At 41.8% G+C, this 15,077-nt stretch overlaps 1 protein-coding gene across 2 annotated transcripts in view; it reads right to left on the bottom strand.

Annotated features, from left to right (window-relative positions):
* Positions 1 to 15,077, bottom strand: part of RGL1 (ral guanine nucleotide dissociation stimulator-like 1) — a 439,254-nt gene that overhangs the window by 181,715 nt on the left and 242,462 nt on the right. Inside the window, exon 3 of one of the 2 annotated variants that reach the window (XM_006887757.1) lies at positions 9,612 to 9,722. The exons of the other annotated variant lie outside the window; for it this stretch is intronic. Coding sequence (XP_006887819.1) covers positions 9,612 to 9,722 — 111 coding nt within the window. The remainder of the gene's footprint in view (positions 1 to 9,611; positions 9,723 to 15,077) is intronic. 2 annotated transcript variants of the gene reach the window in all.

Raw genomic sequence — 15,077 nt, 5'->3', positions numbered from 1 at the left:
ACAGACTGGGAAAAAGTATTTGGTAATGACATATCAGATAAGGGACTTACATCCAGAATTTATAAAATACTTGAGCACCACAACAAGATAAAGATAAATAATCCAATTGAAAAATGGGCACAGGATATGAACAGACACTTTATCAAAGAAGACATTCAGATGGCTAATAAGCACATGAAGAAATGTTTAAAATCCCTAGAGATGCAGATCAAAACAACTATGAGATATCATCTCATCCCAGTCAGAATTGCAAAATTTAACAGAACAGCAAGCAACAAATGCTAGTGAGGTTGTGGAGAAACTGGAACCCTTATTCACTGTTGGTGGGAGTGTAAAATGATGCAACCACTGTGGAAAGGGGTGTAGTGCTTTCCCAAAAAGTTGCAAATAGAGATACCATTTGACCCAGCAATTCCACCACTGGGAATATACCCCAAAGAGACCATAACAGACATCCAAGCAGATATATGCACAACCATGTTTATTGAGACTTTGTTCACAATAGCAAGGAGTTGGAAACAACCTACGAATGGATAACAAACGAATGGATAGAGAAGGTGTGGTATATTCACACAATGGAATACTATGCTGCATTGAAAAACAAGGAACTTATGCAATATTATTCAAAATGGGTGACCTTGGAGGACATTATGCTGAGTGAAATATCTCAATCACAAAAGGACAAATACTGCATAGTGCCACTGTTGTAAAACAGGACTGGCCTCGGGGTTGGGGGGAGACTAAGAAAGATGGGTTCGATAATGTATAATGCATTGAAACATATGAGGGAGAAAACTGTTTAGAAGGGATGTTATCAGGTATTTTTGTCATGATGGGAGTCCAGAGGGAAGGCTGCATAGTGGAGAGGACCTGGGGGGGGGGGGGATTGTAAAACAATGAAAGAATTTTTCTTTTACTTTTCCAAGAGGGTGGTGTACTGGGAGGAGGAGGGTTGGGAGGGGAGAAAAGTGCAACAATGAATGAATGGAAATCCAAAGTCTCTGTAAATTTTCATTGAAATGAATAATAAAAATAAATGAAAAAATTTTAAAAAAAGATAAGGTTATCCAACACAAACAAAAGAGTAACTCTCTGTTGGTTTTCTGAAGCTGTAAATCCTTGTGAAGACTCTTCACCTTTCTTTCTGAAGAACAGTTTATGATTTCTAACTGCCAGTCTCTCGGTTTGCAGACCAACACATTATACATTACCGAGTTCCATGGCAAAGCTGTTGTTGTTATAGTTAGGTGTCGTCAAGTTGAGTACAACTCATAGCGACCCTATGAGCACCAATCTGAACAGAGACCTTTTCCATGCCATCCTCATAATCTCTGACACACTCAAGTCCATTTCTGCAGTCACCGTGTCAACTTACCTGGTTGAAGGTCTTCCTCTCTTGCATTGCATTCCATTTTTTTTTCTAAGTATGGCGTCCCTCTCCAAGGACCCAAAGAGACAGAATCATTAAAGACATGCTTCAGTAGTTAGGGAGTGCACACTGGATGTGTGTATTAGCAAACAAACCATAAACTGCCAAAAATTCCAGAGAACTCCAAATCCCACTAGCAAGCCAGACACCAAGCCAGCTGAACTCCTCTCTTTGCAATTAGACAATATTTAATATCTTCCCCATTTAGCCAATACTTTTCTTGCTCTGTTTATACATATCAGGTTTCTTTCTGTGAAAGAAATGCATAGCAAAAATGAAAATAACATTTTACTAATGTTGTGTCTTTATTACTTTTTAATATAAAATATGTATGACAGTCCCTACAAAGTTGTAATTATTTAGAAGGGGATAATTCAAAGAGATATTTATCCTGTGGAAATGAAAAATAAACAGAGCACTGAAAATTTTCTGCCAGGTGCTAACGTGGAGAGGCACAGTATTCACCTTATTTTCCACTTTTCTCTCTAAATTTAAAATGACAAGGGATTATAGTTTTTACACTTTCACAGAAGTAAGAATACAGTATTCTCATAATATCGACTTAACGGCATTTCTAAGTACAAAAGCTAATGTGCCTCTTACCTTTATGCTACTATGTATTGTCTGGGGGTAGACATGTGTTCTGAGCTCAACTGGGTGTTTCCTAGATTGGTGAACTGAAAAGGATGTCCTTAATTACATGCTAACTTTCCTTACACAGATCCCAATAGATTTCTAAAATAGTTAAAGGCCCAATGCAATAACAATGTCTCAGGGAATTAAAATACGCTGTTTGGGGGGGGGTATTTTTTTAAGTAAGGGTAAGGCTACTATATTATTTTAGAAATATGTTCTCAGGGTTGAAACAAAAACCATCGGTTTGGTTCATTTGCAGATAGTGGTTAAATTTTGAAATTTATTTTCACAATTCTAAATTAAATATTCCGACGGACATGAATAATGCAACCCACCCACGGGCCTGTTTTCCTAGATGAAAACAAGGATGACTGAGTGTAAACTAAAGGCTCCTCTCCAGGGCTTATCACCTTACAACTTTAAAATCCGGCTCCTGGGCCTTCCAACCACACATAACTGGAATGCATGCCAATTCTTTTTAACTGATACATTGCCTTTCTCAGCAATAAGGCAAGTACAATTGAACATCTTGCTTTTTAAAAGGTACTGGAAAGTGCAATAGTTCATTTACTGCAGTGTTTTCTGTTAAAATGAATAATCACTACCTTTGTTTGTGCCCTGCTTTAGTGCCAGAAAAGATGTGAGACAACTATAATCATTATTTCATTAATTTTTCGGGTCTACCCTTTCTCCTCTTCTTGATAAGCCAACATCTTCATGTTGATTTTTTAAACTGAGTAACCATTTATCAAGATAATCTTAGCTCCCTAAAGGGGGATAACGCTTGATCTATTAAATCAACAAATACTTATTGAGTTTCTGCTAACTACAAAAAACACACATTCACTCTTGGAGGAAGGGTAGACAGGGCGCTTCTCAGAGACAAGAATATTGAAAATTTATTTCACAGACTTGGGCATGGTTTCAGGAGGGGCCAGTCTTTGGGAAAAGACATCAGGCTGTGAAAGGCAGAGGGTCAGTAAAAGAGAAAGAAGACCCTCAACAAGCTGGAATGACACAATGACTATAACAGTGGGCTCAAGCATATGGGAGATCATGTAGGTGGCACAGGTTAGCACAAGATTCAGATCTGTTGTTCATAGGCGGGTCATTATGAACCAAAGTCAACTCAACTGCACATAATAACAACATAAAACTGAACAACACAATGTATACGAACTTTGTAAGTAAACCAGTACAAAAACGTTTAATCTTTAATGGGAACTCTTGCAGGTGAGTGTCATCCTATCAGCTGTAACCCTGGAAAATACTGACTGGTCCTGCAACAATCTCACAATCATTGTTATGTTTGAGTCCATTGTTGCAGACACTATGTAAGTCCATATCATTATCATTGAGGGTCTTTGTCACTGACTCTCCACCAAGTAGAGGGTCATTCTCCAGGGCCGAGGCCCTCCTGATAATACACCTAAAGTACGTAAGACCAAGTTTTGCCATCATGCTTTTAAAGAACATCCTGGAGACACCTTTTTCAAGACAAATTTGTTCTTCTGGAAGCTCGTAATAATTTCTATACTCTTTCCCAACAGCATAATTCAAAGCCTCGCTTCTTTGGTCTTCTTTACTCATGTCTGGATTTGACACGCATCTGAGGGGCTAAAAACCCCATGTCGAAGAGGAGCTGCTTCTTGATGCTAAATGTCACGTCCTTGATTTTTAACACTTAAAGAAGTCTCTTCTAATAAATTTGTTGAATGCAATAAAGAATTTGATTTCTTGACTGCTGATTCTACGAACATTGATTGAGTTTCCAATAAAGTGAAATCCTTGACAAATATTAAAACGAAACAAACCAAAAACCATACACACACATTCACATGACGCTCTTGTAAAATGAACTAATGAGAACCACCCTCCATTGGTTTCTGCGGGTCTCAATCTTCAGAGGAGGAGACTGATGCTCTTTCCCGTGCAGAGCAGCTGGTGGATTCCAACTGCTGTCCTTTCAACTGGCAGTCCATGTGTAATGTACAGAGCCACCAGGCTTCTGCTAACTGGCTCTCGGCTGTCACTTTACCAAGCTTTGAATCTAGAGGATACACACAAGGAAACAGGCAAGTACAACCGCGAGGTAATCACATGAGAGGGAGGAACAAGGGTGCTTTTGGAACAGGAGCGGCACCTTCCCCAGACTTGAGGGACCAGGGAAGCATCCTAGATGTGAGAGGTTAGCTGAGAACTCAAGAAACTTAACAACGTTCAAAGGCAGTATGGACACCAGTGTCACCACAACTCTAAGCACAGTCAGCATCAACATTGTTGTTGTTGTCTACCACTGAGTTACTAACACTCCAGGGGGTTTTCAGAGGTAGTTTTCAGAACTTGTGATTTTCAGAACCACAAGGAGAAGACTGCCCATCTTTCTCCCATGGAGCAGCTGGTGAATTTGAATTGTATCCCTCCAGAATGGCAGCGCAGCAACTTGCCACTAGGCTTCTAGAACTTCCTGGCAGTATAAATAATGCACCCAAATGATAGTCAATGTCTTAATGCAAACTGTGACAAGTGGTTTACTATCCCACTATATTTACATAGCCCATGATCTGACACAATTCACCATACACACTGTAACAGATTTCCAGTTCTTTTTGTTTCTAAATATATTCTGCTCTCTCCCGCCCTGTTTATCTTCTCAGCTTCCCAGCTAACAAGCATTTCAGTTCAGCCCAACAATCAATTACTAAGAGCTGCCTGCATGGAAGATAACCCATTAACCCACCGCTGCTGAGTCGGTTCCAACTTACAGTGGCCCTTCACTTGGATTTCTGAGGCTGTAAATCTTTACAGAAAGTGACTGCCCATCTTTCTCCCACAGAGCCGCTGGTGCACGCAAACTCTGACCTTTCAGTCAGCAGTATAATTCTTAACGCATTACAGAGCCCCTTGTATCAGAGATGCTGTTGTTATATGTTGTCCAAGTCAGAACTGATGCATAGCTGACCCTCCAGAGGCAGGAAACTATATGGAAGAAGATTGTCCATCTTTCTCCTATGGTGCAGCTGGTGGATATGAACCATGGGCCTTTGGGTTTGGCAGTGAGGCTCCTTACCAGTAGGCTACAAAACTGTGTGATCAATACAGGATGCAGAAAAGGAGAACACTGGGGTCCCACCCAAAGATCACAAAACCATAGAAGTATAGAACTAAGAAGAGCCAAGGGGATACATTCTTCCTTCTACTCTCCATAAACCTAACACCTGACCAAGCTTGTGAAAGAAATATTGCCACTTTGTATTATCTTAGACATGATACATTCTCATGTAAATTCTTCTGTCTGTCATATTCTAAAGACAGTAGCAGAGGTTCTTGACATTAAAGCCTGTGCCCCAGAAGTTTAATTCTTTTTCATGATCCCTTTGTGTATTTTTCCTAACACAGTACATTTCCTGCTCCCAGAGAACACTGGTATTTTCATTTCTACATATCACTGTGGATATACGACCACAAGGCTCAACCAAAGACAAATAACAAGTTCTGGCCATTGACTCTCCCAAAAGTCACTGCATACTCTCTACAAGTTAATTGAATGGTTGGGTGAAATTACTTTTTAATGTCTCTTTCAATTCCAAGATTTTGTGATTCTATAACATAATCAGAGTCGTTTTTCTTTGAGGGTTATAGCTGAGCTACATTATCCCAGCCTAAGATGTTATTTCAATAATATCTGGTTTCTCAAAGTTGTCCAAAATAACCTCACTGTGTTAACGGACAAGAATGCAGATGTCTATATAAGTAAACCAGGCCTAGACCATCCTCGGCTGTGTATATTTTCCAACCAAAGATAAAAGGTCTTTATCTTAAAAGATTAACTGACTACAAAATCTGACAAGCAAAATAAAAAAGGAAAAGAACAGAGTGTGTGATTCGTGGTATCTGAGAATATGCATTTTGTTATCCTTCTCAAAATTGCATTTTATTCTCAGATTTCAATATTAGAAAATAAGAACTAGATTTCACTTCCTCATCAAGGCTTTCCAAATAGGCATTACAGACATGTGACAAGAGTGAAGCTCTATACGAGCTTACTCAGATCTCTGATGTCTCACATTCAATTAAAAAATGAACAACTTATAAATAAGATGCACAGCTTCAAAACAAATTTTCAATTTTTAGCTCAAAACATAAGGAAAAGGAAGCCACATCTCTCAAGCCCTGGACCATAGGCGTGACATTAAGGGAAGAAGCCTAACATAAGCACACTTGCTCCTTGGAGTCAATGCTCTTCTCCACTATAGAGGAAATAGCCTTAAGTTTCCATGCAGTTCCTTATAATAAGCAGCCGACCACCCATGTTCAAAGCAAGCTTTTACTATTTCCAAGGTGCGTGACCTTGGGAAGCTATTTAACCTGAGTAGCATCACTCTCTCAGAAGAATAAAAAGAACTCAAGAAACTATCTTCTTCATAAAGTCATTGTCATGCTTAAAAAAATACAGTTCTCAGTTGAACCTCTCAAAAACTCATTGCTGTTGAGTTGGAAATGACTCTAGCTGACGTTCCAGGAGGTTTTCAGAGGCTACAAAGTGCACAGGAACAGACTGTCCATCTTTCTGCCAAGGAGCCGCCGGTGGATTCAAACCACCACAGAGGAGCTCTAGTAAACTCTAAAGCTGATTACTTTGAAGAAAGAATTATTGGAATGTAGGAAAACAAGCATGGGGAAGCCAATTGGTCCTAAAGAAAGAGGTTTTGTAATTGCTATGGCTCAATGGGTTGAGTCATTTAATTAAAGTGTGGAATTTCCAAGGATTGGAAACAGAGCTTTTCAACAGGACACCAAACACAGGAACACATGTGGGATAAGCGTTGGAGAGTCCCTAACACTTTGTTCTTGCGGAGTGGAGTTATTGTTGTGTATGGACAGCGTTGGCTGGAGCTTCCCGACTAAATCAAGCCTGGAAGCAGGAGCGGCATCCACTTCCAAAATGGCTTGCCTCCAGAAACTCTATGTACGAACAGTGCTCAGGCTGTTCGTTCATAGGGTCGCTATGAGTCGTCTACGACTCGGCGGCATTAAACAACAACAACAACATCACTGGCATAGAACCTAATGGCTGACTTTCAGAGGCAGGAAACTACGCAGCAGGAGACTATCCATCCTTCTACGGAGCAGCTGGTGGATTCAAATCATGTGCCTTTGGATTGCCAGTACAACTCCTTACCACTAAGCCACCAGAGCTCCCTGGGAGAGACGTGAAGGCCACAAATCACAGTTTGACAAAAGCGGGAGGAAAAAGTAATGGATTCTTTCATCAACTGAAAACAATCTTGTTACATTATCCTCCCTCTTGCTGTTTCCAGGGAAGTCCCAATATGAGTATACATGCAAAACTTATAATTTGATAACTTGGGAGTAGAAGAGAAAGGAGAAAAGAAGGAAAAGCTAATGAACAGAATGATGTTGTCATTGTTGTTGTTGTTGTTTTTGTTGTTGTTGTTGTTGTTGTTATCTGCCATCAAACCATGGCAACCCACACACAAGGGAAAGAGACATTGCCCAGCTTGCACTATCCCCATGATTGGTTAGAGTTCAGATCATTATGATTAACAGGGTTTTCACTGGCTGATCTTTGCAATTTGTTTGCCAGGTATTTCTTCCTAATTCATCTGGAAGCTCTGTGGAAACCTACAACAGCAATATCTCTACCAATAGGTGGGTGGTAGCTGAACTTGAGAGGCACTGACCAACAGTAAAAATTCTCACTACATGGAAGGCAAAAAGTCTACCACTGATCCACCATTGCCCCCCTGTGAGAATTACTTAATGACTATGTATAGCTAAATAAATGATAGTTTATATGTTTGGAGCATACAAAGTTAGTGCCTTCATTTTCCCATGGTTTATTCATCCACTTCCATTGTTATCTGGCTAAAAATGAAGAGAGAGGAACAACGCAGCACCAGAAGATGTAATGACCCTTTCAAAGCCAGATGAACTGGTGCAGAACTCGTGACTCATTCTGAAACAGCCAGAGAGGCCAAACCACATCAATACCACATTTAAATAAAATGCACATACACAGCCACCATAAACAAAGTGATGACTTGTCAGAATGCTAGTTCTGCTTCATCTGTCAGATCTGCTGCTAATTCACAGAGTTGGTTTTCACACCACATTCTAGGGAAGGCACCTTCTAGATCCATGAAACACCTCTAGTTTTCACCAGGAATGTTCCTGTCTTTCCAAGCCACTGTTACAAATAGTTTATTGCTTCTAGTAGGTGGTAGTTCAGCCCAAAGTACAGTAGCAGGAAAGCCCTGAGCTGAAGCACTTGGAGAGGCCCACAGCAACAAACGCCTGTGTCAGCAGTCTGTGGCAGAGGGAATGACTGCTGGCTGCCCTGCCTCATTCGCTGGGGTTACATATTACACACGGCCTCATCTCAACACAAGGCTCTAGCCAGTCGTGTTTCTTGGCTTCCTTTGCACTATTTATGTATTTATATACTGCTCAAAACTTTCTGAATTTTCCTAAATCAAAGGTAGTACATTTTGGATACAAGTGCATAAAAACGTTCATTGCTCTCAAGCCCACTAGTACAATGTCTGAGTGTAGAGACTGAACAAGGTTAGGTAAAACCACACCCCAACACCAGAAAAGTCTATCCCACCAGACCTCTATGTCACCAGTGTGGCTGAACCTACATTCTTTTCCTTCTCAAGAATCTGTGTCATCTCCATACCTCCCTCCCCAGTGTCACTCTTTCCCTCTCTTGCTCTCTCTCTATACATCATTTCTATCTCCATAACAAGAATTGCTTCCTTCTTCCACAAGCTCATGTTTGCTCATGAAGTAATTCCATCCCTCAACTTTTCATTTCTTACTTTGCCTTCATTTGGGATGTGTTATGGGATTCACTCGGCAATAGCTAAGAATTCACGTGACCCATCTAATATTTGAAATAGCGTGTCAGTGAAAAAAGGTTTTGCTTATAGTATCAGTACTTCTCCAAAAGTTCAGCACTCTACACATGAAGTTAGGGGCACAAAAGATACATGTGCCTCCTCCCAGGCAGTAGAAAGGCAGAAACAATGGAACATTTGCCACCCACCAAAGTGAGCCATTTGGTATGGTCTGTTCCCTGAGCCCTGAGCATTCTGGGTACTTGTCACAGGTACAAGAGTAAGAGAGGAACTGTGGGCATCAATGGTGGAGAGCAGGGAGAGCAATGGGTATCAGCTGGACAAAACTGCTTATGGCCCTTGTCTCACAGAGTGCTGCTCTCTGACTCTGCTATTTTGCGTGTCATTTTCTGCCATTCCACAGCAATCTATCTGCCAGATACTGCAAGATGTTTCTAAGAGGTTCTGAATTATTGACAAATGTAGCAAAGATGCTTTGGAAAGCATCAAATACAAAAACAGACTTGTAAGGTCCAGGGCAAACACTTGGTCATCAGTGGTTTCCTTTTTCAGACTAAAAGGAAAAAAGAAAAAGCCTGCTTCTGCTAAGTAGTAATGATATTCACAGAACAACAGACACTGCAATCCCAATGTTGACGAGAAGTCTCTCCAGTTTTACTCACCCCTAGCCATCTTGCTCCTTTATTGGCAGCCTGTTGAATCTGGACTCTTTTGAGGGTGACATGGTAAACAGCTCCTTCCTCTACCTCTTCACCCCAGTCCTGAATCGAGCTCTGCCAAGGATGGGATAAAGAGAAAGAAAAAGATTTGGGTCTGGGACTTTTCCCCCACTTTCCCCCTCTCTCCGCTAACCACAATCTATCCCAGCTGCTCTGCTGCTTGCAACAGCACTCAGGGCACAAGATGGGCTGTTCAGAATAAATATTACAATCAGAGCAACAAGAGGCACATTGCAATAGAGAGAATACTGATTATTTTCTTGGCCCCATAGCTCCTTCCGGTGGTATCAGAATCCACCCTCCTCCCTACAACTTTTTAAAATTTAGCTTTTTTATCTAGATTCGCTCACACATCTGAAATGGATTTTTTAAAGTTTTTCTTTCCTTTTTTTTTTTTCTGTAAAGAAACAGGAGTTTGGTCTTGATTAACGTCCTCCTCCCCACCCGATGAAAGGGAAAATAATTCATTTGTCAAAAAAGTTTGGACTGTTCATACACGGCTCAGTCATTTGAGCAAACTGCATTTTAAAGTCAGACACAAGAGTTTAAAATGCCAAGCGTCCTTTTCTTTGAGAAATACTGTGAATTTCTCCCCTCACCACCCCCCTTTATTGTGTTGGAACGCAAAATGTTAGTGAGGGTGGAAAGTTTTATTTCCATAAAATAATCTGGCAAGTGCAGGAAAAGCAACACATCATCCGGAAGCTTCAACTAAAACTCTGTGCAGCAAGCGACCCCCTGCTTTTCCATGTCCCCGACTAAACCTAAGGTCTGTGCTAATGAGCCCTTGGGGACAGAGAAGCGCTCAGCGTTCACGCCACTCTGCTCTCTTTCCTTAAAAGTTTTCCTTTCCTCACGGGCATCTGCTCCAACATACTCAAGGCAACCACTGAGAAAGTAAGTAACGTTTAAAGAGACAAGGCGCGCGGAGAGTAAGGCACAGAAAGCAAAGTGAGAGCTCACAAGTATGGAATCGGATTGCTCGGTTCACTCCCAGTGAATCCAAAACACGCCCAGGGAAAGCAGAAGAAGATTCCCCACAAGAGAAGCCTCGGAAGGACTCAGGGAGTTCTCGTTACCATTTTAGCTTCCCAAAGCAATTTCATGCTCAGTTTTCTCCTCGGTACGTGAACGCTGCATGATGCGTCCTGCTCCCAGGCAAGCACAGCCTCTGCTCTGCTCGGCTCCGCTCGGCTCAGCCCCGCGCTGTCTCTTACCCGGGTCCCGCCCCGCAGGCGCTGCGCTGCGCTGCCGCCGGCCAGTGCGCGCGACTCCGGCCACAAAGGGAGCGCAGCAGCGCAGAGAGCGGGCGAGCGTGAGCGAGCAAGGGCGCCGCAGACTCCTCCCCGCGCGCTGCTCTGTGATGTCAGGCTTTCCTGTTTGTGCTTGGGAGCACTCTTTTTCTTAAATTCCATATATCAAATTAGCGTGAAATGATTGCAGCAGCTCTGAAGGTGATCTGGAAACAACCCTTTCAACTTTATCGTGTTTTCCTGTTGATAAGCAGTGCCAAAAATAGAACTGTGAGTGGCGAGGGGGGATAAGTGTGTATCTTCTTCCTTTGCGGAAAGAAACAAAGCGCGGAATTCAGAAAGGATGGGAGGAGAGTTCGGAAAAAGCCCTTCTGTTACCGTTCTACTATCGGACTTTACAATAGTTATATCAGTCCGTGAGATACCAATAATATGGAGCAACAACAGTAGCAGCCAGGACGATTTTCATTAGCACAGACAAGAAATGGTGAGCAGATACACGGGTATACCAAAACACCAAAACAAAACAAAAAAAAACAGCGAGGGCCTGTCCCGTGTCCACACCCTATCAACAGGAAATGGCTCTGGACTTTCTAACACCCCGAGATAAGGCTCATCCCTGCGATAACTGGCCATTGTGCGTGGGAAGAGACAAAAGTAGGAAAGTAGTTTGCTGGGAATGACAATCCACGTAGAAAGTGGGTCATCTGTGATCCTCCAAGTTCTGTGAGTGCTGATGAAGAGCCACCACAGAGTTGAGCCTTCTATCCTCTGGCAAACTATGCGATAGTGATAGTGCAGAAGCTGCTCAGGGCAGGAAGGGAGCTGACTATAAAGGGCAGATCTGTGATCAGGACACGAGATTATTCCATCGCTGTAGATCTAGTTTTAATAAAGGGCTTTGTCTATGGAATTACACTGCTAACCTAAAGGTGGCCCTGATGGTTCGAATTCGCCAATGGCTCCAGAGAAGAAAGGTGGCCAGTCTGCTCCCTTGCAATTTGTGGTGTTGTTGATTGGGTGGAGTCAAGAACTACCCATAGTGACCCTATGAACAAAAGGCCTGAAGCCTTTCTATAACTATCGACATTTACCAAAGTTTAAAGAGTTTCCAGAGGCATGTTGTTTAGAAAGTGCATATCACTCCTGCTTCCAAACCAGTCTTAAACTGGGAGCTCCACCGAATACTGTCCACCATGGGTAAGTTATGGCACTTGACACCCCAATGGCACAAGGTTCATTATCACAGCAACCCCAGGCTACCTCAGTACAGTGTACTGAGAGAAGAGTGCTGTATCACTTAGAAAAATGTTCCTCCCAAATATAACAACAGACTTGTAAATGCAAAGGCCTTCCCTGAGGTCTTCTTGACTCTAAACAAGAGGCTAATATTTTATAAAAAAAAAAACCCAAACCACAGCACCTAATATGTTATTGTTATGTGCTGTTGAGTCGCCTGTGATGCATAGCAACCCTATGCACAGCAGCTCTGACTCCTGCCCTGTCCTGAGTCAGTCTCACTAATTCCGACTCACCAACCCCCATTACCCCAGTCACTGTATCAATCCTTCTCATGTGGGGTCTTCCTCTCCTTCACTGTCCCTCCACCCTTCCCAGTATGATGTCCTTCTCCAAGGACCCCTGAAATCTTCTTGAAGGGTCCGCTATGAACACGTTCAGAGCACAACTAGTTTGAGATGTTTCTATTCTAGGGTACTTATTTATTTTTTTTCTGGTTTTAATAAATTTTTAAAGAATACCACATAATAATGTAATCAAACTTGACATGTACCAAATTTCCATATCAACTTTAAAAACTTTACATATGCATGTCTTTTTTTAAGCCATTCAACCCTAGATGAATTCCCTTACTTTTAAACTTATATTTTAAAAGGAAAGACAAAACAAAACTTTCCAAGTTATTACCATGCTAAGGCATAGGACAGAGTTTTGATCAGTAATAAATATATCATAGACTCAATATTTAGAGAACCAAATACATTAATGCTACCAAAACAAAGAGTACTGGTGAGGGCAAATCAAAGGAAGTCAAAAGATCTTTGGGACACCTCAGGAGCATAGTGCATAACATGTCACGCTGATAACCAAAAGGTCAGCAGTTCAGATTCACCAGCTGCTCCCAGGAGAGGCTATCTCTGTCTGCTAAAGATTTACAGCTTTGGAAACCAGATAGAAGGTCACAATGAATCAGAATTAACCAGATGATAGTGGATGTGGTTTGGGGGCTTAGGGCATTTAAGAACATATTAGTCAGGTTCTCCTTATACAATCAGTGGGTTCAGTGACTGTGAGGGGCGAAAGTATATCATTTCCCCTTGAATGATACGTTCTAAGGGGCAAAAATCTATGTCAATTGCTTTTCATTGCAATACACAACTTACTGAAGAGATGACTTGTTCACATATTGACACAGTGACTATAACAATGGGCGTGAGAATAGAATCCAGAAAGGTTCAGATCGGTTGTACATGGGGTTACTAAGAGTCATAAAGAGCTCAATAGCACATAACAAGTATTTTAAATGGATACTTGAGCTTACCACAATAACAACAATCCAAGTCTAAATGAGTCTGTATAGTTCAAACCCATGCTATCCAAGAGTCAACTATGCTCTCTAGCAAACTAAGGAACATAGACAAGATTCTTCTCTGACAGAGAGTCCCAGGAGCAGAGAAAAACACCCTGGAAATCCCTACCTCTCTGCTTCTTAAGCCATCTTCATAGTTCCCAGGTCCCTCTCAGAAGGCCCAATCAATGATTTTAAAGAACAACACATGTATCAATTCTTCTTCTGTCATCTGTATTCACTGTTCAACTGCCAGATGCATAACAAGCAACTGAAAAATACTATGGCTTGGAGCACGTGCACCTTAGTCTTTAAACTGATATCCTCGCTCTTCAGCACTTTAGAGAGATCCTGGACTGCAGACTTTACTAATGCAACACATCCTTTGGTTTTCTGACTGCTGATACTAAGGTTGATTATAGATCTAAGTAAGATGAGATAATTGACAATTTCTGCCTTTCCCCATCTATCATGATGTTGCCTCTTGGCCCTGTTGCAAGAATTTTTGTTTTCTTAATGCTGAGATGTAATAATCCACACTTAAGACAGATATAGAAATAGAGGTAGATCAAACAAGATTTATTAAAAGGGTATGGCTCCTATGACGGCAGAGGCAAATATCAGGTCTGTAGGTCAGACCTCAAGATGGAAATGTCTGGGAAGCAGAGTAAGCAGGCAGAGTCTAAGGTTGCTGGCTTTGAAGATCACCACCTTCAGAGGCTGGCATATCAAAGGTCAGTGTTGGGAAACAGGGTTAAAGATGGCTGGCTTTGGAGACGGCCAGCTGCTGACTTTAGAAGCTGGTATATCCAAGGTCACCCTGGGAAGCAGGGTGACAAGTGGCTGGCTTTGCATACTGGTGAGTTCCAGGTTAGCAAGTGCAACAGGCAACTGGCTTAAATTTAAGTACTATGAGCCAGATGGCTAGACTGGTGGCTGGTGGTGTCAGGTGCTGTTGAGTCAATTGTAACTTAAAGCAACCCTATGAACAGCAGATCAAAGCCTTGCCTCACCCTGTGCCATCATCATGCTCGCCACCATGCGCAAGCCCATTGTTGCAGCGCCAATCCACCTCATTGAGGGTCTTCCTCTCTTTCATTCACCTCTTTCGCAGTATGGTGTAATTTCCCAACTACTGAAGTAGGCCAGATGTAGTTCTGACCAAAAGCTCTCTAGTTTTATTTCCAGAGTGCAAACATAAAAAGCACGCAGGCCACACTCCTGAGGAGACTTATCCTTACTCAAATAAGGTGAATCATATCTTTACTGATCTGCATGGACTCATTAGCTGCCCCTCCAGCAACTTAGGGGTAAGAAGTGAAACTGCTGACCCGAAGGCATGCAATCCGAATCCACTAGTTGTTCAACGAAAAGAAAAATGGGCAATTTCCTCCCTGTGATTTACAGCATCTGATTCTGAGAAAGAAGGAGGGGCAGTCTCCTCCCCCATAATTTACAGCAACTGAAAACCTGCTTCAGGGGTCAGTTATGGGTCAGTTCCAACTTGAAGGTGAGGGGTTTTTTTTCTATATTATATTTTATTAATTTTCATAAACATTTACAGAGATT

The sequence above is a fragment of the Elephantulus edwardii genome, unplaced genomic scaffold, assembly GCF_000299155.1.
Source record: "Elephantulus edwardii isolate Elephantulus edwardi_28Jun2011 unplaced genomic scaffold, EleEdw1.0 scaffold00061, whole genome shotgun sequence".
Taxonomy (NCBI): domain Eukaryota; kingdom Metazoa; phylum Chordata; class Mammalia; order Macroscelidea; family Macroscelididae; genus Elephantulus; species Elephantulus edwardii.
The sequence above is the reverse complement of the archived record's forward strand: the minus strand, read 5'-3'. Positions and strand labels throughout refer to the sequence as shown.